Source organism: Leuresthes tenuis, unplaced genomic scaffold, assembly GCF_036924035.1.
Source record: "Leuresthes tenuis unplaced genomic scaffold, fLeuTen1.0.hap1 SCAF_14, whole genome shotgun sequence".
Taxonomy (NCBI): Eukaryota; Metazoa; Chordata; class Actinopteri; order Atheriniformes; family Atherinopsidae; genus Leuresthes; species Leuresthes tenuis.
Genome location: NW_027325368.1, coordinates 19,784,941 through 19,809,648, shown reverse-complemented (window position 1 = coordinate 19,809,648; position 24,708 = coordinate 19,784,941). Strand labels below are relative to the sequence as shown.

The 24,708-nt window shown below is 39.8% G+C and overlaps 2 protein-coding genes across 7 annotated transcripts in view; one reads left to right on the top strand and one right to left on the bottom strand.

Moving 5' to 3' along the window:
• The window catches only part of pappa2 (pappalysin 2), a 59,006-nt gene extending 55,107 nt beyond the window's left edge, over positions 1-3,899 (top strand). Inside the window, exon 27 of the mRNA XM_072363043.1 lies at positions 2,576-3,899. Coding sequence (XP_072219144.1) covers positions 2,576-2,701 — 126 coding nt within the window. The 3' untranslated portion in view covers positions 2,702-3,899. The remainder of the gene's footprint in view (positions 1-2,575) is intronic.
• Positions 3,900-4,382: 483 nt separating this feature from the next.
• Positions 4,383-24,708, bottom strand: part of astn1 (astrotactin 1) — a 327,153-nt gene continuing 306,827 nt past the window's right edge. For all 6 annotated transcript variants that reach the window (XM_072364268.1, XM_072364270.1, XM_072364269.1 and 3 more), the window contains 2 exons: positions 22,789-22,972; positions 4,383-7,119 (listed from right to left, as the gene is read on the bottom strand). In XM_072364268.1, coding sequence (XP_072220369.1) covers positions 6,882-7,119; positions 22,789-22,972 — 422 coding nt within the window. In that variant the 3' untranslated portion in view covers positions 4,383-6,881. The remainder of the gene's footprint in view (positions 7,120-22,788; positions 22,973-24,708) is intronic.

Genomic DNA, 24,708 nt, shown 5'->3' with positions numbered 1-24,708 from the left:
TCCTCTGGGCTTAAAACAACAGAGGAGACTTGTGGCTTCCAGCTTTTCCAGTCAAATTGTAAATAAGCAGGTTTTCATCACCCCACGCTGTTACACACTTCCTCACCTTTCAAATTCAGCTGCTGCGCCCCTGCAGATGTTACCACTCAGGGTCATGTTATCAGAACACCCTCCGATACGTCTCAGAGTAAAAATAAAGCCGGTTTTGGTGGCAACATTTAAAACAAGCACATGTTCGATTTTAGACCCAATCGCTTTGAGGAATATATTGACTGTCTGTTTATCCATCCAACCAGCTTTAACTGGTTTGTGCTCACGACAAGATGCTAATACATCTCTTAACACTTATTGTGCTAAATGATAGCTGCACGTATTGGGTGGCCAAGAGGAATGGTATGAAAAATAATGAGCAAGTCCAGGTCAGGCAGTGGTGGAAACCAGGCCACTCATTCCCCCAACTGCTTCTGGATAAACACATCTATTTTCCTATTTTCCGTACTTTCATGAGAACGTCTCTCCCATGTGGACCTTTGGGAAGTGCCCCCATCCTCCGCCTCCAATATACACTATTTGGCTACTGTACAGCCACATATTCATGACACTTATTCAGGGGGCCCTGCCTATTAATCCCTATGGCCTACAGCTGGCCAAGCCTCTGCTGTCTCCTCCATGTCCGCAGCACGCCATGACTCACTGGCAGCTCCTTCCTCAGAGGAGAAGGGGTTCAACGAGTGTGTAGCTGCCGTCATAATAAATGAGCTGCCAGACTGCCACTTACTGCTCTTTTACAGGGGAAGGGGGCGGTGGAGGGTATGAGTACGGGAGCAGAGAGGTGTCTGACGGCCTGCGGTTTAGTCGGCCACTATAAAACAGCAGCTTAGTGAGCGGGGGTCGTTTCAAGGAAGTGAACTAAACCGGCGTGAGAGTCAGCATCCTGACGGCTGCCACCGGCCCCAGCAGGCTGATGGAGCAGGGGGTATGCCATGAGCTCCGTTCATGCAGGTGTAGGAAATGAGAAGGTTTAACAGAGCTTGGCCCACATCAAATGGTCTCCTGCCACACATAAAAGCTGCGGTGCTTTAGTTTCAGTACATACAGATTTAGTTAGGATAAATCACACACATTTGACCTGCAGATATTTGAATCAGTACTCAAATCTGTTGCTGTCTTGATGGGTCTAAAGGGCATCACTTTTATGGAGCTTCAGGAAGGAGAGATACTCAAGAGATGGTTTGGTGAGACCGAGTCAACAGCCAAAAGGGAAAAGCTCCAAAAGAACAGATCTGATTTGCCACACCATCTTTGGAAAAACACTGTCCTTCCTTGAATTTTTAACAGGAGTATGTGTGTGAGTCTGCCAAAGAGACTACTTCGTAAAAGCAGCGAAGACAAACAGAAGGAAGAGGACGTGCTTGGTTTTCATTGCATGCAAAGTCGAATGCGTCACCTTGAAATGCTCTCGTCACACATGTTCTTTTCGTCAGAGTGTTGCAGTAAACAGCAGGAGGCAACTTACAAACATTCAGAAACACCCTAAACACTTGGCTTTTGTTTCTGTGGATGAAGCAAAAAGAACCTCTTCCAAAGGTTGTTGTAAGGCTTCCAAAGTGGAATATTCTTTGGCTTGCTCTGAGCCGGCATCAATGAATCAAAATGAGGCTGTTAGGGAAACATTTAATGGAAGCGCCAATTCATCTTAAATGGGGCTGCTGGCGTTTTCAGGGAAGCTAGGTCTTCTGCAGCTCGTTGAGAGCCCTCAGAGAAGCGATTACGCCGCCATCAACCCTCCAAAAGTGGCTGCAATCAGCAGCGCAGGCTGACAAGCTGCCACCTCCCCCTCGCCTGCTCGCCATGCCTGCCATCATCCTTATTTTCTTTCTCTGCCTCCCACTCTTCTTTCTCCCTTTCTTTCTCCTGGTCTCCCTCTCATTCCTTTTCTCCGGGAGCGAATGTTTACATTTCTTGCAACAGACTGCTTCGCGGGGCACCAGAGTTTATTTTGCAACCTGTGGTGATGGCTCGCTTCCTAGACAAGAGCTGGCAGCCTCTTGTTGTTGATTCTTAACATGTGTTCATCCGTTCACCTCCATGGTGGTGCGTTCCTCCCTCCTCTCTCCCCTGACGACCCACAAGATTTTCTTGCCGCTCAAAGGCCACGTTGAAGCATTTGACTCGTGCTTTATCGGCCTCCCGGGGGCCATTGGAGCTCTCTTTGAAACTGTGAGGAAAGGCAGCGAGTACTAAGGGGTGCTTACCTTTCAGCACAAACACAATGCTAGTTGGTCAGGTCAAGGAAATTTATTTTTTATTGTCTGTTTTTGCCATTCAAAGTCATTCTCTTTCCTACAGTTGAAATGTAACAGCCCAGCTGGGAGGCCTTCTCACTGACTGTGCTTTTACAGCGACTCCTGATGTAATGTTTCCTTTCATCCACTGCTTTTCATAGCTCTTTTTATTGGTTTTAGTCGACTTACTCACAATGGAAGAGGCTTTATTTTCTGTCCAGTTCCAGACCAAAAGATGTGCAGTAGGTCTGGGAGGCCTAACACAGAAGGATGTGTTTGTTTGCTGACAGGTCATCCAGTTTGGGGTGGACTGCAGCGAGGATGAGTGCACTTGCCGTGATCCGGATGCCGAGGAGAACAAGAACAAAGTCAAACACTTGGACAAAGGAGGTGGAGGCGGAGGAGGAATGCAATAAGATGGAGGGATAAAAGAAGCTGAACTTGTAATAAGCAAGAGTCAAACCACAGACGATACACCACAACAAACAAAAACAAAAAAAATCCGATTTTTAACAATTTGTAATGCGACTGAAGACAGACTTCATACAATAAAAGGCCATTTTTATTTTATCATAACAAATTTGATTGTAAAATTGCATCAAATATGAGTCATGCCGATTCAAAACTTTAATTCCTGTGGTCAGTCCAACAAAATAATATCCACACACGGATACGAACATTTTTTTTCCCCTGTTAACAACTTCAAAGTTGTCCTCACTGTAAGAGCAGCGAATGTTTTGAAGATTAGAGTCTAACTGACTGCAGCTCCTCTGCTCCAAAAATCAAGTCATCATAATTAGATCAAATCACTGTTGTGAATGCCCTCAAGTGCTTTTCTGGAGTTGATTAGTGTTGGAGCAGAGCAACGGTTGTGCCTGAGAACTGTTCAGTGAATGCACAATCCCCCCACTGAGGGCTACTGGGGCAAAAATATTTACATCAGCCATATTAATCAGACTGATGCCAAGTCAGAGAATGGTTGATGTTTCGCTCCCTATATGACTTCTCATAACCAATGAGGACTGATTTAATTATATCTAAGTGAAGCTGACTGCATCTTCCACGTCATTAACTGACAAAAACGAAACAAAACAAAACTTCCACCATGTTTGTCCTCATGGCAGTCCAACCAAATCTTCCCAAACACTGGCGTGAGTTCAGATCCTGATGAAGGGGCATCGGATCCTTTTACAAACAGATAGCTGTTAGGGATGTAAGAGGAGGCATATCTGTACAGACTAGCACGTATAGATAATATATTTGGGTCACTTAACATATCTACTAGGCCAACTATTAGTCACACAGGTCAATATTCTATATATTTATACACAAATGTTAAGTATTATAGGCAACTTCACCTAAACTTTAATGGAAAGCTTTAAGTTCAAATACTGACTTTAAGACGTGAACACTGTCAATACCACTGAAGCATATCTGCACATACAGTAAAGAAATGTTGGAGTTTACACACTAAAAACTGAAATCTGAGAAGACAGACAGTTCCATTAGTACCCCCGTCACCACATATACAGTATCTATGAAAGTATAATCATGTTCTTTGTGATATTTTACTGTACTTTATACTCTATGAAATAAATAGCAACTTTATATGGACCCTGAAAATGTGCTTCTTGATTTATGTTCATTCAAAGAGGATGTGTCAGTTTCTTTGCCTGTAAATGACTGATTCTTTGACACACACACACACATAGATTCAGTCATCTTTCCATCACCTTAGAGAACATTTATTTCTTTTCCAACCAGTGAACTTCTGCGTGAACCTCATTCGTCATTTGACACAACAGAATGATTGGAATGATTGAAAGGAGACAAGAACTTTTTTTTTCTGTTGCTGTGAGTCCCAGAACCTGGACAGAGAGAATGCTTATCAAGTATGGCTTCAGGTAGGAAATGGCAACTAATTATTTATCTATAATAAAAGAAGACAAAGAAAAATTAAAAAAAGTGTGGAACAGTGCAAGAGTAGATGTAACTCTACATGTCAAGAATACTTATGTAAGTATATGAGGACAACAAAAAAAATCTCATTTGAAGGCTCTGAAAAAGGTCCGTACAGCCATGTTTCATAATATGCTTTTTATTGTTCTCAGAAGTAGCAAAGATCAAAGTGAAAAAAGTTGACACATACAGTACATTATGGACAATTTCTCATGCAGGTAGAACTTTGTTTACATATTTCTCAAAATCAAAACAGGTCTCCGTCTTGTTGCCTTCATCCACGTCATCATAAATTTCCCTCTATGACAAAGATCCGCAGGCTGCATCTTTAAGATAATTCATATTAAGACCGAATCATTGCCTTACCTGCAAAGACTACAACACACGGCAGATATAATGGTACGATACTATCTACTATAGCGCACATAAATGTAAAATATCACCAGTTGTACATTTATCTACATAAGTAACACACTGAAATGCGATGCATTTATGTAATACTGTGCCGCCTATACAAAAATCTACAAGCATTCCTTTTAGTATTCACACATGAGACTTGTTTAAAGCAACAAAAAAAAAAAGCCAATATACATTTGCATTTCTGCGACGTAAGCTGCCAACACGTCCACTGCAAACAAAACAACGTGACAAAAAGCAAAAAAATATATACTTTATTGGACACCGAAGATATTTCTGAGGGAACGATATCCCAAGAAAACTTATGTCGCAGGTTCAGTGCAGAATTATCATTTCAGAATCATCAAAAGCTTTCCCCTAAACCTTCAAATGATAAAGGACAATGCTGTCAAATCATTTTTCGACAGGTTTTATTGATCACATGACGAGTTAACCAGTGTGCCTTGGATTGTTGTCACTTAGTACAACTCATTTACAACAACTTCATCTCTAAGTACAAACTATCAACACTACATTCAGCAGGTTATACAATTAAAACTTGCTATGTACAAGGTTTCTTGGATTCTCTAAACTACTGACATTGGCAGTTCATCATTATCGGTCAAAAATCAACACTGGCATGCAGATAAAGGTTAAATTTGGCCTGGATGTGGCAAATTTCAGGGTCGTCCCGGGGAGAGGATGAATAGAGTTTGTTAAAATAGTCAGAAGAATATAGTTTTCATGAAAAGAAAGGTTGCAGAAAGACAAACATGGCCTGTTTTAAAAGTGAATTAGTTTCTTTCCCACAAGGATAAAAGCATATATCAACACCGCTACAGAAGAAACTCAATGATTGTATATCTGTGTCGGCATCGCAAAATTGAATAAAATTGGAAAGTATCGGCATAAATAATATGGATGGAGTTGCAGAGTTGCAGAATCTATACCTCTGCAACTGCCCTTTGCTGTCTACAGAGATGTTTGGTCTCCTTTGCTTTTCAGAAATGCTTAATTTGCTCCCATGTGTTCTTCTTTATAGACACAGAGTTCATAAAAAAACGTTTCTTTTTTTTCAGTGCATGTATGTACAGTATTTTGCACTTTTTAACTTTTCAACAAGCTCAATGACAAAAGAAAAATGCCTTCCTTTTTTGCAACTATTGAGGTGGATTTCATTCGAAACAGAACAAGTACAGCTCTTAAGCCCAAGTGCCTACCTGCCAGTCGTAGTTAGTCTTTTATGAATGTGTATCTGTGAATCAGTAAAATATCTATGGACATATATACCTATATAAATCTTGAGTTAATGCATTTTCATGTTCATTCATGTAAACTTTACAAGTAACTGAGGCTGGCTGCTTACAGCTGCCATCTCTCAACATCAAGAGTAGCATTATGTAATATAAAAAATATAACACTTAGTTTGGATTTCAACAGGCACAAAGGGTTACGAATCAGCTCCCTTATGTCTCCTGCAATATCTGAAAATGTCAAAAGCTGAATGAAAGTGGGTTGTCACGTCTGGATTAACCGGGTTGGATCAATTTATGTGAGATTAGAATCAAATTAGAGAACCCATGTCTTCAGGACTGGGGTTGTGCTCTTAAAATGCTAATAGCTAAAAAAACATTTTACAAAAACAGAATATAGTATCTGTATAGTATTCTAGCCATGTAAAATGTAAAATGTAAAATGTTCAGATTTAGACAGAAATTGTAGTTAATCAGCAGACAATTGACTCCCAACAGATATCCAGTTTATCAGATTTAGATGTGTGACGTTTCTGTATGCATATTAGAGAAAATACATTTTACAATAATGTCTTAAACAACAATAAAGAATGACTAGAACCAAGGACAGCTTTGACAGTATATCTTCACCTGAATGTCACACAGTTTTATTGATTTTCAGTCTTCTGTTCAAGGGAGGAAGGGACTTCAACAGCTCAAACAAAGCACAGTAAAGAGATGTTAATAAACACAATATCAGGGTAACATTTTCAGAGACTACCAGGTGTCACAGTAAGTTGTTAATAAATGTTAATCTTAATAATACATTGGTTCTAAAGCCAGTATGATAAACAGGGTAAATGCCATTTCAAATAATGCTTAGCATTTGAGAATGGTACCTTAGCTCCACATATGTTATGAAAATGTATATAAAACCTTCATTTTATGTACTAATTATTTTGGCGAGTTAATCAAATCTTTGTGCAGATCCAAACTAAAACTCAAACCTTTAGAGCTCCTTGGGCTCGCCGTAGTCGTTATACATGACGGCGAGCGTCTGCTCATCGCAGGCCTTGTGTACGTCCTGGCCCATGTCTGACCAATTGAACCCAAAGGCCTTGGTATCAGTGTAACGACAGGACAGGAATTTGAGAGACATCCTGCGAAGACCAATCTTCGGCTCTTGAAGGAGACCTTTACACCAAGGGGAGAGTTCATCTAACTGGGAGAGGATGAGTCCAGCTTTTCTGTTGGAACACATAAGGTGGAGGATTTAGGCGCATTTACAAAAGCTTTTGCAGCTGATTAATGTCCAAAGTCTATTTTAGAGGATAGAGTGAGGACATCAATCAGGCACTTTTGTGTAATCTGTGCTTTATAGGTAACCTAATAAATGCCATATTATCTCTGGAAAGCACACAATGTTCCTAGTGGGAGTATGGATTGTACTTTCAATATTAGAGAAAGTGGAGAAAATAATATTTAAAATGTCTGATGTGTTCAGATAACTGCAATGATGACGTGTGACATTGAACTGTTATACACCATGGTCAAAACAGAAAATGGCACAAAAGAAAAAGAACACTCAACAAAAAGATGGTATCAGACAGTTTGCCGGCTAACGAGCCACAGCATGCTAACTCCACTGTAACATGCTAGCGTTAGCCAACTATTAGGCTACAGGTTGCAAAGCCTGCTTTTTTACAAAATGGATGGTTAAGCTAGTATATTCAGTTTCTGTCTTCACAACTGAACAGGTTACAGGGTCAACCATTTTCCCGGCAGCCATTTCGAAAGGAAATAGTAGGTAAACACAGGTGGTGCCAATGATACTAATGAGAGTTCTGTGCAGAGCTGTAATTAATGTGATTAGTACCACCTGTGTTTACCCACGTTTTCATGTCAAATGGCTGCTGGGAAAGTGGTCTATTGTTTCTTTTCTTGACAAAAACAGAAAAAATCCTCTAAAAACAAACACTGAGAAAAAAAAAACATTGCTACATTTGAAGGAAAAGTTTTAAGTCTTCCTCTAGTCATATTGTTTAAAACACATGACATGACTAGATCAACCTAGCTTCTCAGAAATACTTCAAATAGGCACAACGTTACTTTTTAGACTGTATGATGTGATGACAACACTGGCTGTGTTGAAACCACAGTAAAACATAGGAATCAGCAAGCTTTTCCAATACTGTCTGCAACTATGATAAGGAATCCTTCCCCAGGCGGTGGGGACAATGCCACCACCAGAAAATCTGAGATCTTACATGGATTTCAATTATATTACCACACAGACCAAGAATTACTGCCATTTTACATGGGAAAGTTGAGCTGGAACAAAACAAAACAAACAAAAAAGGATGAATCTTTTCCTAAATCCCACCAATCAGTTTTATTGTCTAATCCAAACAAACCAAGACCTCTAGGTTGAATATATTTTTTGTCTCAATGCAACAGTACCACCATCGGTTGTTTAACTACTGGCAAGATGTCATTTCAACAAAATGCAGGTCACCTGCACACAATGCTGGTAGTAATTTAAGATGTTTTCTGAGAGACCAGAATTTGTTTTTAACAATGTGTTATAGTACGATAAATTCTGTTTAAACAGCTCTTCAGTTCAGTTTAATTCAATTCAGTTTTATTTATATAGCGTCAAATCACAACAAATGTCATCTCAAGGTACTTCAAAGAAATGGCCCATTTCAAGCCAATTACAATCCGATTCACTGTAATACAATACAATTCCAATTAAATGAATTCCAAATCAGTCCAATTGATACAAAGCCAATTTAAAAAGAAGTTCCCAGCTAAGGAAACTAACAGATTGCTCCGAAACTTCTCTTCAATTCAATCTCCCATCCTGAGTGTGCATGAGTCGATGGTGGAAAGAAAAAACTCCCTTTTAACAGGAAGAAACCTCTGGCAGAACCGGACTCAGGAAGGGCGGCCATCTGCCTTGACCGGCTGGGGGTTGAAAAGACAGGAAAGAGGGGACAACAAGCACCATAACACCAAGCCAGGAATACCTGCTGAGAAAGAGAAATACACTATGTGGCACTATATATCGACCACACTAAGTTTTTAAAATCTTTTACAGAGTAGTTACAGAGGGTAGAAACCAGGGAATGCAAAGAGTTGCTGCCATACAGCTGAATAAAGGCTGAATCTCTGTGTGAGGCCATGAGATGTACTGGACTGTCTGCAGTGCATCAATCACACTACAGCTCTGCTGATGTTTCAGAGTGACACCACTGTATGACAGAACCTAAAACCGACTCATCCTCTACTGCTTCTAGTCTGGAGCTGCTCGGGCACTGCTACTGACACATTCCGACTTTCACCCAAAGCACACAGCAGCTGCTGAAGGTCTGAGTGGGATTGATAACAGTTAAAACAGTGGAAAATTAATGAATGAAGACATGAATGGTCATGGCAAGTGAACAGTTGGACCTGTGAAAGAAAACAGCTCTAATACCGCGGAGAGGCAGAATAGAGACTATGAAATACTTGAACTTGTCATTTGGCCAAACCAAGCCAGCTGAAAAATCCTCTCTACAGGTAACACGATGCACAGAGTTCACATAAAGACATCTCATAGGGACTCTGAATACAATAAATAACCATTAGGCCCGATGTAGTCTGCTTGGCTCTTGAGGTGAAACTTTGTCAAGTGTTTGTCTAAAGTCAAGAAATGGCAGCAGGAGAAGATTTCATTCATTCCACAAACAGTTTCTCCCATTCTTCAGCCAAGCCAGCACTTCCACAGCACAGTGTCGCCACTCTGCGAAGCCAAGAGACTGCTGGGTGCATATGAGTTACCATAAGTGCAGCACATTATTAGGGCACCTTCGCTAGAGAGTCATAACATATTAGTTGAAGGAAATCAGAGACCATACTAATAAAGAACCACTTAAGATATTTCAGCTGTCCATAGCTCCAACTGTCTTTTCATTATTTACAGGTGAACGTAATCAAAACGAACACTCGCCTAGCTTTTTGTGAGTGAACCTCTCCCTCAGAAGACAGTTCTATTTGTAGAGACATGGGGTTCGATACCACTTAAGGACAATGGGTTTTTATACTGAATTATTCGGTTCAATTCAGTGGGATTTAATCACTGCAGTCCGCTTCAGCTTTTGACATTTGCGTAATGTACCCGACCTCGGATAAGCAGAAGATCACGGACAGAATGATCCCTGATGCATCATATCAAGCAAGAAATACAAGATTCCTTTGGTCTAAACACACCATTTGGTCGAGCACATTTTTCAGTGACCATACTGTGTCTAATTAGAATTTTGTCGAGGAAAATCTGCTTGGGCCGTCTCTACCACTCATTTCAAGTATGTAATGCTAACAGTGAGTGTTGCCATTACTTTTTTAGACTTTGATATTTTAAATGATTGATCAATACTGGCCCAAGTAAATGAAGAAAATGCACATAAACAATGTTCTATAGCTTCTTCTTCTCAATGAACACATTAAAGAGTTAAAGTTGGCCACACAACTCAACTTTCATCCATTTTTTAACAGCCAGTCACACAGGTTAACTCAGTTAACTAAACCATTTTTCTCACACTTGACTCTTTATCATTGAATTTGGGGACATTTCTAAGCATCAGTGAGAATATCTTTAGGCCACTGATTACACTTCATGTGGCTGGATGAGAGTGAAAACACAGAGAATGACAGGCCTGCAGTGATACAAAATATTTAATTCACGAAAAAGACAATTATTTTTTTGGCTTTATACATTTTGCCACTGCAGACACAGATGATATCATGTTGCTGCACTTAAACAGTTGTATATGTTTAAAGGAGGCAATTTACGCAAAAGAAACGTAATCACAAAAAATGCATCACAACACAATGTAATAAGTGCCACATGATCCGGTTTAGGCTGATTTACAGTTTTCTCTGGATCTGAACTTTGGTCTGGGATAAAAGCAGCCATTAGGAGTAAGCAAGGAAAGATGGTTTTTATTTGTATCTGGTGTGTTCCAGTCACTGTGGCAAGCTAATATCCGCTTATCCGACTCCCACTCAGATTATAACCCACAAGTCTTTTTTTTCCCACTATTGACTTTGGTGATAAGCGGCAGCTCTGTGTTGTTCTGAGCTGAATAAAGCACTTGAATAATACAGACACTGCGGCCTGTGGATTCTACTTAATTTCATCTCCGCATTAGCTGTGGAAAAAAAAATTGCCACTTTGCCATATTTCCTAGTAAATGTTTAGGCTATTCCTGCAAAAGGAGTGCACACTTCATAGCGTCATTTCTGTTAAATTGGTAAGAACCCCCTTTATTCCAACGTATGTCTGTAATATTGTTGACATATCTAATTTGAAGATCCTTTAAGCTTGAGATTCATTTGAAGCAAAGAGAAAAACGATGTATCCCATTAAATTGTTTTTGGAATATGATCCTATTTTCAGTGTTGAAATACTGTATGTGCAGACTGATACTCAGCAGGACAACATCCACTTTGCTCATGCATATAAACAGAGCAACTATGTTAACAGTTTTGATTATATTTTGTAACTGAGGAGACAGAGAGTGCTTTTAATGACGTCAGTCTCGTCAGATGGCTTGTTAGTAGACAAGAACCCCTGTGTTGTAGGCGTACGCTGCTGCCATACTGTCACTCATATAATTTTTTCATGAAACCCTTTTTATGTTCCCAATATTTGGCCACAGATTTCAGCGGTCTAAGGAAATTGGGATATGTATTTGCTTTAAATAAAGAATAAAAAAGTGGTTTGTTATGCTTTCATTTTTCAGGGAAAGCTGGGGAATGGTCCAAGTTGCAAAGGTTGTCACCATAAATCACTGTGCATGTATAGGGGTGGAAAATGGTCTTCATGATACAACGCGGGTGCACAGGATAAGGACACAAACCCCAAATATTTGTGTGGTTTTGACTGTGCCCAGGAGTGTGGAGTACAGAGTGGAAGGGGCCTTGGGGAAAGACAGTTATCACAGGATTTTGCAGCGCCATACCAGAGCCCGTGGACAGCTCTTGGTTGAGGCCAATTTCACCCTACAGCAAGAAAATAACCCAAAACACACCTCCAAAATGTGTCAGTAATATTTGAAGAATGAGCAGTCAGCAGGAATTCAGTCTCCAGATCTGAACCCTATTGAGCTGTTGTGGGAGCAGCTTGACTGTATGGTACAGAGGAAGACTTCATCAAGCCAACCTTGTGGAAGATGCTCCAGGAGGCAAGTCTGCCAGGCTGGGATTGCTGCAAAAGGTGTTTTTTTTTCTTTTATGAAAGCAAAGTTTGAAGAACACTTTCAACATTTCCGTTAAAATCATTATTTCTCACTCTCACAATGTTTGCATGTCCTGTTCATTTGCTACATTTCCTATTCCGACTAATTTCATGTGTGTTCCCATGAAAAACAAGGACATTTCCAAGTTTTGAGCGGTAGTGTATATAAATATATACGAACAAAGAGAGGTACATAAAAACCCTTAATTCTATCTCAAATATCTAAGAACAGAACAAGATACCTTGAGATGTGGGACAGACCTGACCTGAATTGACCTGATGATAATTAAGAGCAGAGCAGGACTTCAAAGGAAAACTTGCTCTGAACACACATACACACATGCACAGAAAACACAGATACTGACAAAACACTTCTTTTTTCCTTCAGAATTTTAGATATCCAACTTTGTCTAATGTAAAAAACTCAAATGGGGTTACTACATGATGAACATGATTTACCATGTCATCAGATGCTTAGGTGGAGAGATATTGACTCGGTTACCCGGGACCAAATGGATCTATGAAGACCTTTAAGGTTAATTTGGAACTTTCAACAATAGCTGTCACAGATGGACTGAAGGCTTTTCGCCTCTATTCCATTCATCACCATTCAAGCAGCACCCCAACAATGTTCAGAGTTAGGGTTAAGCAAGAAGAGATTTAATCTAACTTAGTCTTATCTTGTAAAAATTAAACAAAATAAAAATAGCACTGTTACAGGCCTCCATGTTGCTTCTTATTGTTTGATGTTCTTTAGTGTGTTGGTGACATCAAATGTGACAAATCAAAAAGAAATAAAGTGAAAGCAATTCATCGTTCATTGTCAATCAAGGCAGCATTGAAGGAATGATAAAAAGACAATAGGATAAATAGCAATAACTTAACATAAAAACATAGGGAATTATGAAAAATGGTATACCTATGGTCATAGACAAAATGGCTGTGCATAAAGTGTCAGTGCTTTTAAGGCGCAAATAGGGACGTGCTAAAAAACGCATGTTAGAGTTCACTGGAGAAAAAAAAGGTTCCTGTCTGGAGGCTACAGTATCTTTTTTTCACTTGGTAGGAGCTGGAACAGTGAATAGCAAGGGTGTGTGGGGTAATGGGTGATGCTATCCCCATGCAGGATGCTGTGCTTATGATGAGTGTCGTCCAACCAGTTTCATCGGCCAACCACTGTGGTGTTTGGTGTGTTTCATTGATGGGCACATAGCCTTGAGGGGCACCTGTACCCAGGGTCAAAGTGGATGAAGTTTAGGTTACCCAGTGATTAGTAGTAGTAGTGATTTTGATGTGATTCAGCACCAGTCTCTCAAAGCATTTCATTATGTTTTTGAGAGCAATAGGGTGGTAGTCAGGTTAAAGATGATGGTGAACACTTCAGCCAGTTGATCGGCACATGCTCTGATCACCCTTCCTGGAATGCCATCAGGTCTGGTGTCTTTGTGACTCCTTACTCTGTGAAGGGTGGACCTGACCTTAGCTGTGGCCATGGTTAACCCCTAGTCTTCTTCTGACATTGATGACAGTCTCTGTGTAGTTTCCGTCAAAGTGGGCATAGTAGTGGTTCATTTCATCCAGAAGTGAGATATCATAGGTACAGGGGTGTTTGGGCTTGCCTGGTCAGGTATGTCTTGTCACAGGTGCTGGAGATCCTTGTTTTGTAGAAAGGTGTCCTCTATATATTGTGTTTAGTTTCACTTTGCAGTCTTGATTCCATTTTTCAGATCTGACCTGGCTGTGCTGTAGGCAGAGATGTTGCCAGCTCTGAATGCAGAGTCACGGGCCTTCCTCAGCAGACAAACTTAACTATTCACACAGGGTTTGTGGTTTGGGTATATGCACATGGACTTCTGAGATGTGACTGACTGTGCAGTTAAAGTAGAGTAGTACTGAGGAGGCATGCTTCTCTATGTCTGTGTTGGTACCTTGGGTGGCCTCCTGAAGGAAAAGGTCACAGTCCGTGCTGGCGAAATAGTCCTGGAGGACAAACTCAACCCCCTCTAGTCAGGCAGTAACCGTTTTCGTTGTGGGAGTTAATCTGTTAATGAGTGGTCTGTATTTAGGCAATAGGAACAGTGAGCAATGATTTGATGTCCAAGATGGGGGTGGGGTACTGTATTGCATATAGTGTATACATGTTCCAGGGTGTTTTTGCTTGTAGTGGGACAGGACACACACTAATAGAATTTAGGGGGAACAGATTTGAGGTTTGTGTGGTTAAAATCACCTCCTACAATTAAAATGCATGCAGGATGCTTGCAAGAGTATAGTATAATATAGAGTGCATCCAACCCAACAGTATGATGGACTGCACATCCTGAAAGACCAAAGTTTTTTGTTATCTTGTAGTAACATTTTTTCCTAATTTGAGTTTCTGAATCCTCAAAGTGGTCAGCCATAACCCATCCTTGCGTCAAAAGACTCGATCTTTAGTGTATGCTCCTTTTATACCAAATTCCAACACCCTCACCAGTCAACTATAAATCTAGTGATACTAGATTGTTCCAGAACGTTGTTATTTGTATATTCTAAAAACCTTTCTGTCTTTCGAAGCTACTTTACCAACTTTTGACTGTGTTGATGCTATCAAATTTGAGATTTGTTTTTATTTTCTAAATATAATGTAATTGGTCATTTAACACACTAACAATCACTTTTTTGGCCTTGTGTCTGTTAAATAAAGGTTAAAAAAGAATAAAACAAATGGCAGGTTAAAATTTGACTGTAGTTAAGAAAATTTCCCAGTGTTCCTGGAAATGAGGCATGTACTTTACATCTACATTAGAAGTATATTTTGGTGATACTGAGAATAAAATCCCCTGAACTGCATGGTTACGCACTGTTAAAAATGACTGTTTAGTCAAAATGGCACCCAGAATCTCCTTGGGTGATACAGATGATGTATTTCTAATGGTTAAGTAAACTCATAACAATGTGTATTGATATGGATAAGGGAATATTTTTAATAGAAGTTTATATCAAGTATATAAATATTTAGATGATGCTGTACACTCTTCGATATCACAGAAACTAATAAATCACTCTTGAACTAACAGCTAGAAGACACTTTTGTGTTAACTGTGTGTATTTTTGTCCTCTCAACTATACAAGTCAGAGAGCAAAGTAAACATTCTGCTGTGATTATGATTTCCTGACAGAAATTCCAACCATAACAATACCCCAACCCTCTCTCTCTCTCTCTAATTAGAGAGACTGTCAACTGAAAAGACAAAGAATATTACATTCATTCATCCATTTTCTATACCCGCTTAATTCAATTCAGGGTCGCAGGGGGCTTAAGCCTACCCGGCTGCCATTGGGCGAGACAGGTTGCCAGTCCATCGCAAGGCTACATAGAGACAAACAGCAATGTCCGCTCACACTCACTTCTAGGTTCAATTTAGAGACACGTTAACCTAACATGCATGTTTTTGGATGGTGGGAGGAAGCCGGAGTACCCACGTATACACATGGAGAATATGCAAACTTCACACAGAAAGGCTCCTGTTGCTGTGAGGCAACGATGCTAACTACCACACCACCATGCAGCCCAAGTAGATTACAAAAAGAATAAAATATTTTGTAGTTCATCAAAGGGTACAGAGTCCAACCAAGGACACAGTCCGGGCTGAAACAGCCAGAATCAAGGATTTTCTTTCACTCCAGCCAAAACATCTAGTGTTTCTAAGTCAACAGCCAAGCGGCATGTCGAAATGATGGGTACTCTCATGGCGATGACAAGGTCTGGCCCTCGGGAAGGGAAGTGTCAAGGCTTGGAGAGACAGCCTTCCTGTGTGTTTATGGTTTGAGTTAAAGTGCCATGCGATATTGCCTGAAAAAGGCAACACAATCGTCCTGCGCAGGATGCCCAGTCTCGTCAGTGAGTCTCGTCAGTGAGATTTGATATGTTTCGAAAAAACACGAAATCTGAATATCTGATGCCACGAGAAAGATAAAGCTACATTTGTGCCTTCATTAATTTACAGATATTGCTTACTTTGCAGATAGGAGTTTACACTGAGTCAGAGTCTGAGCTGAGCTCTTGTTATCTATATTTTGACTTGCTAATGAAAATCTAGTTCATTCCGTCCTCACTGTTTGTGACAGGGAAACTGGGGAATTGTCCCCACAGCAGATGAGCTGACGATGAAACTGTGAGTGCGTGCATGTGTGTATTTGAGGTCGCACTTCTGTTTACTGTTAGCAGTACCACAGATGTGTTGTTTGGATGATACATTTTCTCACAGTGGCCAAAAAATGTGATTTAAGAACAAACCACAAACAAAAGAGACTTAAAGAAGACTGTTTAGTAAATAACGAGGACATTTCAAAGACATACCCTCCACTAATTTGGTGTCAATTACAGTGACATGCAAAGTTCGGTCACTCTTGGTCTGAATTTCTGTTACTCTGAGTAGCTAAGCTACCAAAAGATGACTTGAATTTGAAAAGGCAGAATTTAAGACAGCCCAATTTTTCAAATATTTTCTGCAAGACTCCCTTTTTAAGTCCAGCTTTTGTGGTTAAAAAGAATAAATAAGGTAAAGGACCAAAGCAAAAGTTTAGTAATCCCCATAGTCAGTGTCAGATGCTATCTGAAGCCAGATAAAAGTTCTTGTTTGGGGGATTTTCAGCCATTCTTCCTGCAAAAGGACTTTGGCTCTGTGAGAGTTATGGTAGAGCTTGCATGCACCACTCTTGAGGTCTGTCTAATGATTAAAAGATTCTAAACTATATTCAGGCCAGGGTAATGGGAGAACTACAGCAAAGCCTTCAGTGTGTGCCTCTTGGATCTTGTCATTATGGATTTTGAGGAACTCTAGCGATCATTATCCTCTTGCAAAAGCCATCGTCATATCGTCAGAAGCTTCTTTTACAGATGGTATGAGTTTTATTGATTTTTTCCCCAGAATTAGCTGGTGCTTTATCAGTTAAATATTTCCTGTGACATTGGCTACAACACCATTCCAAAGCATGCCTAAAGACATGGTAATGTCCTGCCTAGATATTGGCAAATCCTTGAGTTTCTACCCATGACATGCTAACAATCACTCCAGGCAATAGATGATCCATTGGGTAGCTGGGTTACTGTGTGTTTGAGTTACTGCACAGGTGGAATGACTTATTGCCTTATTATTTGCAACCACAAGTCGCTCTGTTACCAGCACCGGCTTATTAATGGTCATATCACTAACTGTCTCCAGCAGGTACTGTATATACCCTCAAAGCACACATATATATTCTCTATTGACCATTCAATAGTTGTTTTGTTCTTTTTACTGCATCCCAATATGACATGGGTTTTCTATGACAAACAATTGCAAGGTTTCTATTAACATTTTCCTTCCTAACATAAAAAAACAAAAGGTGAATGGAAATTTTAGAACACACAAAAAAACTACAAGTTCACTTGATCTGATATTTACCTGTTTCTACAAAAAACGTACCTCAGTTGTTTGTCATTCTGAACAACTTTAAATTGTAAATGTTCTCTAATCTGCATCTGCCCAAACATTCACGCAAACATTATCAAATATATCTTAAAGCTAATTCAGTAACACTGGATGAGGAAACGCATAAAGTATCCATCTATCCATTTTCAATACCCAATTAATGTAATACAGGGTTGGAGGAGGGCTGAAGCCAATCCCTGCTGCCATTAGGCAGCTGCAGGGTACATCCTGGATGGGTCCATCACAGGGCCACACAGAGACAGACGAGAACAGGGGAGAACATGCAAACTCCACACAGAAAGGCCCCAGCTGGGATATATGAACCAGAAACCCTCTTACTGTGAGGCAACAGTGCTATCAAACCTACCGTGCAGCCCTAAACACAAACATTATGGCTTCAACCGTATGTTTATATGTGGTGTACTACGTTTAGGTAAGGTGAGCAACTATAGTTTAAGCTTCTCTTCTCTTCTCGTCTCATTTAGATACCTAAATCAAGGCAGTTGTTTTTGCCTAAAACAAATGTGTCAAAGTCCTCTAATGGAAAGACTTTAGAAGGACAACTTTAAGAGTTGTCCCATCCTTCAGGTAGGTGGCAGATTGAGTGTAATTACTGAGGAGCCTAACTTATGTGTCCAAAATGGACAACTATGGCCTGTAAAAAACAACAAAAAAAAGGGGGCAAAAAACTGAAGGCCATTTACATAAAAAGACTGTGGCTGCGACAGTTTGTGGAATTTCATCAACAGGAATATATAAGAATTGATCAAACCTGTATCTGTAACACCAATAACACTAAAAATGTTGCATGTGCCACCGAATCAGCCCTTTTGATAAAAGGCCTCAATTCAAAAAATCTTGTCTCAGCTTCCTTATTACATTGCAAACAAATATTCTGGTACTTGAGTGATAGTGAATTTAGTAGGTGGGAAGTGAATTATAATTCTTATCCATGTTGGCTGCTTCTGTTCTGAGACTGACGGAGGAAAAGAACAAGGTGACCTGTTAGTCTGACACTGTTTCTCAACAAAACATCTATATAAGGCTCCCGATTAACATTTCAAATCAAATTAAAATGGATAAAAAAAAACAAAAAACAGTTTTTAACCTAATATATTCATAATGAGTCTAGTCTGGATGAGATTCGTATTCTCTCCCACATTTAAAGTCAGCCTTGGCTCAACTGAATGACAATGATCAAGCTGATCTTTGAAGCTTTTGCAGAACCAGGCCAACATCAACAGTGGATGCTTGAAAAGCCAGAAACTTTGCATGACCATTATTTTCGTTAGCTAAAAATGATATCAGTAGTATTTTTGTTCTGGCTTTGGTGCAGCAATTTTTCTGCTGCATTTGTTTTTCCCAGTGGTCAAATAATATCAGAGACACGAACTGCTTGACGCCGTGGGGAAATTGTCGGCTGAGAAACACGGCGGTGGAGCTGCAGGGCCATTAACCTCTTTCCTAGCCTTCGTGCTTGTAACAGTAGATCACGTCCGGCTCAAGTCTGGTATTGAGTCTTTCCTCACACCAAACAAGACACGAAGGAAAGTCTAATGTTCATTTGATAACTTGGCTAAACAAAACACAGTTATACTTCCTTCCCCTGCTGCCAGGCTTCACCTTGAATGCACTTCTCTGCTTCTTCTCCAGCTCTGAGGTGCCTTTATTGGAGGTAATCATCCCTCCCTTTAACCAAATTGGGGCACTGTTAATGTAAGTGTATTTTAATGGAAGACTTCAGAAGCAACTCCATCAATTACACCAACTCTTTCCAGCATGGTCCCTATTAAAAACAACTTTTCATTTAGGGCAGGCGAACCCACAGACGGGGAGAGAAAGTCACAGAATTAAGGGAGCCTTAGCTAATCAGTTTCACCTGCCAAAGCGAAAGCATGCTCCACACACTGCTGTTTATTAGTGCATTTTATATCAGACACATGGCTCTGTTTATAAAACATTAGGGTACAGTTTTACATTCATCTTTTTTTGGGGAGGGGGGTCCAGTTTGCAAGCTGCTAAATAGTGATGTTACAGATGTTTAGATGTTTAACTCACTCTGCTTCCCAGACATTTTAATAGAATTTCCCCAGTGACTTCATTTCACACAAACAACAACCAAAGACAGCACTTCAGAGGCTGGGAGCAGATTCTGCCCACCACGGAGAAACAGAGAGAGAATCAAACATTTCCCAGCTCTGAATGAGCTAATATCACGGAAATCCGACCATTTGAGGGTATGTTTGCAATAATGCTGGAACAGATTACCGCTTGCTGTGGTAAATGTGCAGAGGAAAGACTTTAGTTACATAGTGTTAGCCCCTTCTTTTTTTCAAAGTAGGATTTACTGTGACTTCTACACGAGATGACACGAGCGATGATGTTTGACAGCTTTAAGTTTCCCAGCTTTAAGTCTTGGTGGGTATTCAGGCTAAAGGACTGTTGTGCTGCCATGCACACACATGGAGACAGTTGTTCTTTTCTGGAACATTTACAGAAGTCTGTTAGCGTACATGAAATCTAATATTTAAACTAAGACTTTTTTTTTCTATATCAGTGACAATCACAATCAAATATGTTCTGTTTAGCTGATAAAACTTTGGTTAATTGACCCATAAAAAATAAATGTAACTACCAGTGAACTTTCAAGCTCGATATACTCTGCCTGGTAGATTATAAGCCAGAATCATCATCATGATTATTTGGGTCAATATTATGCAACAATTACTCAGTGATATTTAACATTATCTTATTGTTGTCTTTTCAACATCATATGTTCTTGAACTTTAATTCAGATAAAGTACGCAGTAAAGAACTACTAAAAACAAACATTTAAAAAGATAAAGAGTAATGGGAAGAGTGGTGGGAAACACTTGGTCAGAAGTTGTAAAGACAGAGCTAGAGTGTTTGTGGTTGTAAAGTCTGTCTTGCAAATCTGTGGAAGACTGCAGCTGCAGACAGGAGACTCAGGGCTACTTGCATCTTTTGATACTTACACTAAAGCAGCAGGAAGTAACCTACAATCTGGGAACCAAAGATACGCTTATGTGAAAGTTTCCCTGAGCTGATTTTTCTCTAAACAGTTCATGAATAAGCTCTCTCTGTCCATCATGTTGGCTCAAGCTGAACTAAGCATCCACACAACCGGGCAAGATCAGTTGGGCTTTAGTGGCAGAAGTGTGCCACTGTGAAGGGGATGTGCTGCATTTATCTCAGGAAACTAAACAGAAGCATTTTTGTGAGATCAAATACAGCACAACAATCGCTTTATGCAGATTTTCATTAACGCTGAAGGCCATAATTGCAAACTGAATTGAAATACAATTAATCACCGAAACCTGTGTAAACAAACTGCAAACAGCTTGCAAACAAAGTGGTAGCTTTAACATACAGTCAAGTATGTATATTTGCATTTGCAAGCCCATACAGGGTTTTACTTGAGTTTGTATTAAACACGATATTTAATCATTGAATGGCAAATCTCAGGCTCTCAAACCAGCTCACTGTACTAAATGGTTGGATGCATGTCCATGGATGCAATGGGATGGATGCAAACACTGTGTCAGTGTATGCGACACAAATCAACAAAAGGATGTAATCGACTCTGACGCGCAGCCTTACTCATAGCTATGTTTTCATTAGACTTTAGTCATGTGAAAAAAAGATGGATGTTAAATTGGTTGCAATCTGCAATTCATACTGCTAGATGTCACTATTCTGCATTGTTTTTACACATTGTGCTGTGGGTTCTGGCAGATATTCTGCACTCTTGTTATGTGGCCTTCAACCCCAGAGCTATTATTTCTTAATGAAAGCACAAGTCTTTGAAAACAAACCTATAAACATATAGTTTAATAAAAACAAAACTATAATTTTGGATCTAACGTTGGATTCTACAGTCAAAAATATATTTAGCGGGGACTATTGGGACTATTAACAATAGCGAACTGCAACAGGTTTAGTGCTTTCAGGACCATTTGAAGATATCATTTTTCCATGTTCATGATCAAAATGCTACACAAAGATAAGCTTTTCCAAATTGACAAATATTAATAACTATTTTCTGAGGTCCTTAGACATTTTGGTTTGTTTTGTGCCATGAACACAAACGTGTTTGAAAATAATAAACTAATGTCCTGTTAGAGGAATCCCCAAAACAAGGTAGCCACTTACACCTAATTGTCATCCTATTGACTGAAAACACTTTGGGCCAAACATTATACATTTGTCTTATTAGTTTCATCTGGTTCCCTTGATCTACTTCAAGGACAGGTGCAAAAATATATTGTTTTAGGTCATATTAAAGCAGAAATATTGACAATTCCAAAGGAATCACTATTTGTCAGATACCACTGTAGTGTCTGATCTCTACAGCATAGGTATTCAACTTTTGAATATCTTCGCACAAAATAGCATTTAAGTGCAAACTGAAGTATTTGAATGGGATTTGATACGCTCGATAGAGAGGAATATTAGTCTTCTACAGTTGGCTTGTGAATGAGGTTAGAGAATCACTGTCGGGATGGTTTGGACAGTCCGAGGTACAGGAATCGCTAATGAAACAAATCTGATCCAAACCAAGTCCAAATCTGCTCTCTGTTCAGCAGTTCAATCAATGTCTGGGTTTTTTAGCATCACGAAATTATTGGTGGCTATTTTAATTTTGGAAAGACCCTCTGTTAAAACTAAAAGTGGTGTTCACACCAAACTATGATCCAACCCAGACTTTTGTCCAGTTGCCACTTTTCTTCAATCTAGCAGCCAGGCTGCACTGTTATTGTTCATAGATGTCAGAGTCAATTGCCCAAGTTCAGTGCGACAGATTGCTATTTGTTAGTGGGAGGGCAAATCATGAATGGAGAACACACACGCTTACACACATTTCTGCAATGTCAGAGACTGATTACAGTGAACACAGTCTACACATTATTAAGACTGCTCACTCTGTTAGTATTCTGCATAATACTAACAGTCAGACCTACAGGGATTTGTATATTGTTGAGTTCTTCTGATAGATTGGTGATCAGGCTGAACTTGATGATCAATTTGTTTGAAGGAATGCACGTCAGATCTGAGGTCACTCATAGGAGATCTGGGCATTCCTTTAAATACTCCAAGACACTGGAAAATACATTTTAAAGAATAGAATATGAGAAAATGCAGACAAAGGATTACTGTACCTCGGTCCGAGCTCATCCTCACATCTCCAGGTGAATTCTCCGAAGCTCTCGTAGCGCTGGTTGTAGTGGTAAAGCACACGGTGCAGTGTGGGAGCGCCCAGGTCCATAAGAGTGTTGTAGGCCGTCTGCTGCTCTTTCCCACTCGTGTAACCGTTGAATAGATTGTAGATCTTATCTGCTATTTCTGAAAGGAGACACACAATCAGAGGTAAACTCAAACTCTCATCTCTTCCACGCAGTATGACAGCAGCACTGAGAACCAGAGGATAGGAGGTGCATTCATCGGGTAGTGATCCTGGAACTCTTCAGTCACACAAAGCACTCCCACCTCCACAATACTACTTAACTTTAAATCACGCAAAATATCTGATTGTTTGCAATAGGGCACAGATTATAAGCCTGTTTTTACTGTAAAGTTAGTCATTTTAACACGTGGTTCAGTTAGTACAAATTGTTTTTGGGAGCCGTTTGAGGGACTGTAGTTTTCAGCACTTTGAATATGTTTCATTTTTCAGTCCTGAAGAACACCACTCGGTCTCAAACCTAGTTTTGTGGCACTTGGTGCTCTAAAATTTCTTGATTAATCATCTGATTAGATAATTGCTGTGATATGTTCACTGTCCTCAGGCAGCACAGCAACTCCACAGCATGATAGACCTCCATCATGTTTTATGGTAGATCAGGTGTATTTTTCCTTTGGAGTCTCATTTTATTGCCAGAAAGCAGGGAATGTTGTCCTCCTTGACCTTCACCTATGGAGGCCCGAACCCAGTAAATATTCCTTAGTCCTCAAAGACTACATTCACACTGCAGGTCTTAATGCTCAATTCCGATTTTTTTTGCGTGGTTGTTCATATTATGATTTAAATGTGACCGCCATCAGACTCCAGTGTGAACAATGTACAGCCCTGAAGTGACCCGCATGCTCAGAAGAAGATGTGACATCATATGCAGCATGCTGCGTTTATGGAAGTAACTATGGATGCTAAACACATCAGCGTGTGTGTATCAATGCTGAAGCTGTTGTGCTATCAGAGCCAACATAATTACGAGGATTTCAATTAAGTCCAACACGTCACTTTCTTTCCACTGACTAGCTCCATCAAGGGCGTCTGCCATCCTTGTTTAGTCCAATGCTTACATTTGATCTTACCCACCTCCATCACAGAATTGCGATGTCTGTCTCACTTTAATGACCCAAAAGTCGATGAAATGCGACATGACTATTCAGACAAAGGTCGCTTTGAAAAACATCAGATATATGTCCTATTTAGGACCACATATGAAAGTGGCCTAGGTCTTATTAAAAAAAAATCATATTATTACTGTTCAGATATGGGTCACAAATGGGAATTTGGGCTACTTTTGGCTGCAGTGTGAACGTAGCCAAATTTGTGTCTGACTGGTTCTACTGTCAAGTTTTCCAGAAAACCCTCAGGTTTGCATCGCTAATTTCTATTTCACTTAACAAAAAACACTTTCTGTTTAGTTTTTTTTCGTCCCATATTTGATCTGTTTGTAACAACTGTTTGTAACATTTTTTGGCATTTGTTTCTATGGACAATAACTTTTCACCTTTTGCGGAGCTGTGCGGCTCTTCTCTTTTTGTACTGCATTTCCACTTTGAGATGACTTAGCCAGATGTGCTTTTACATGCATATCTTCATAGCAATACCATTTTAAAATGAATAAATCATCGCCAAAGAAGAGGTTGGAGATTTTTTTTCAGCCGTAAAATGTTAATGATCTTTTTCGTGGATTGTCAGTTCAGGAAGTTGTCCCACTCTTCTGGTTAATAATAAAGTCAGTTTAAAAACTGTGCCAGTACAATGGAAGTATTGCATTTCACACCATTCATGCATTTCCAGGCTTTAAAATTAACAGCGTAAGCCCAGTAGGATCACACTTCAATGAACGGAG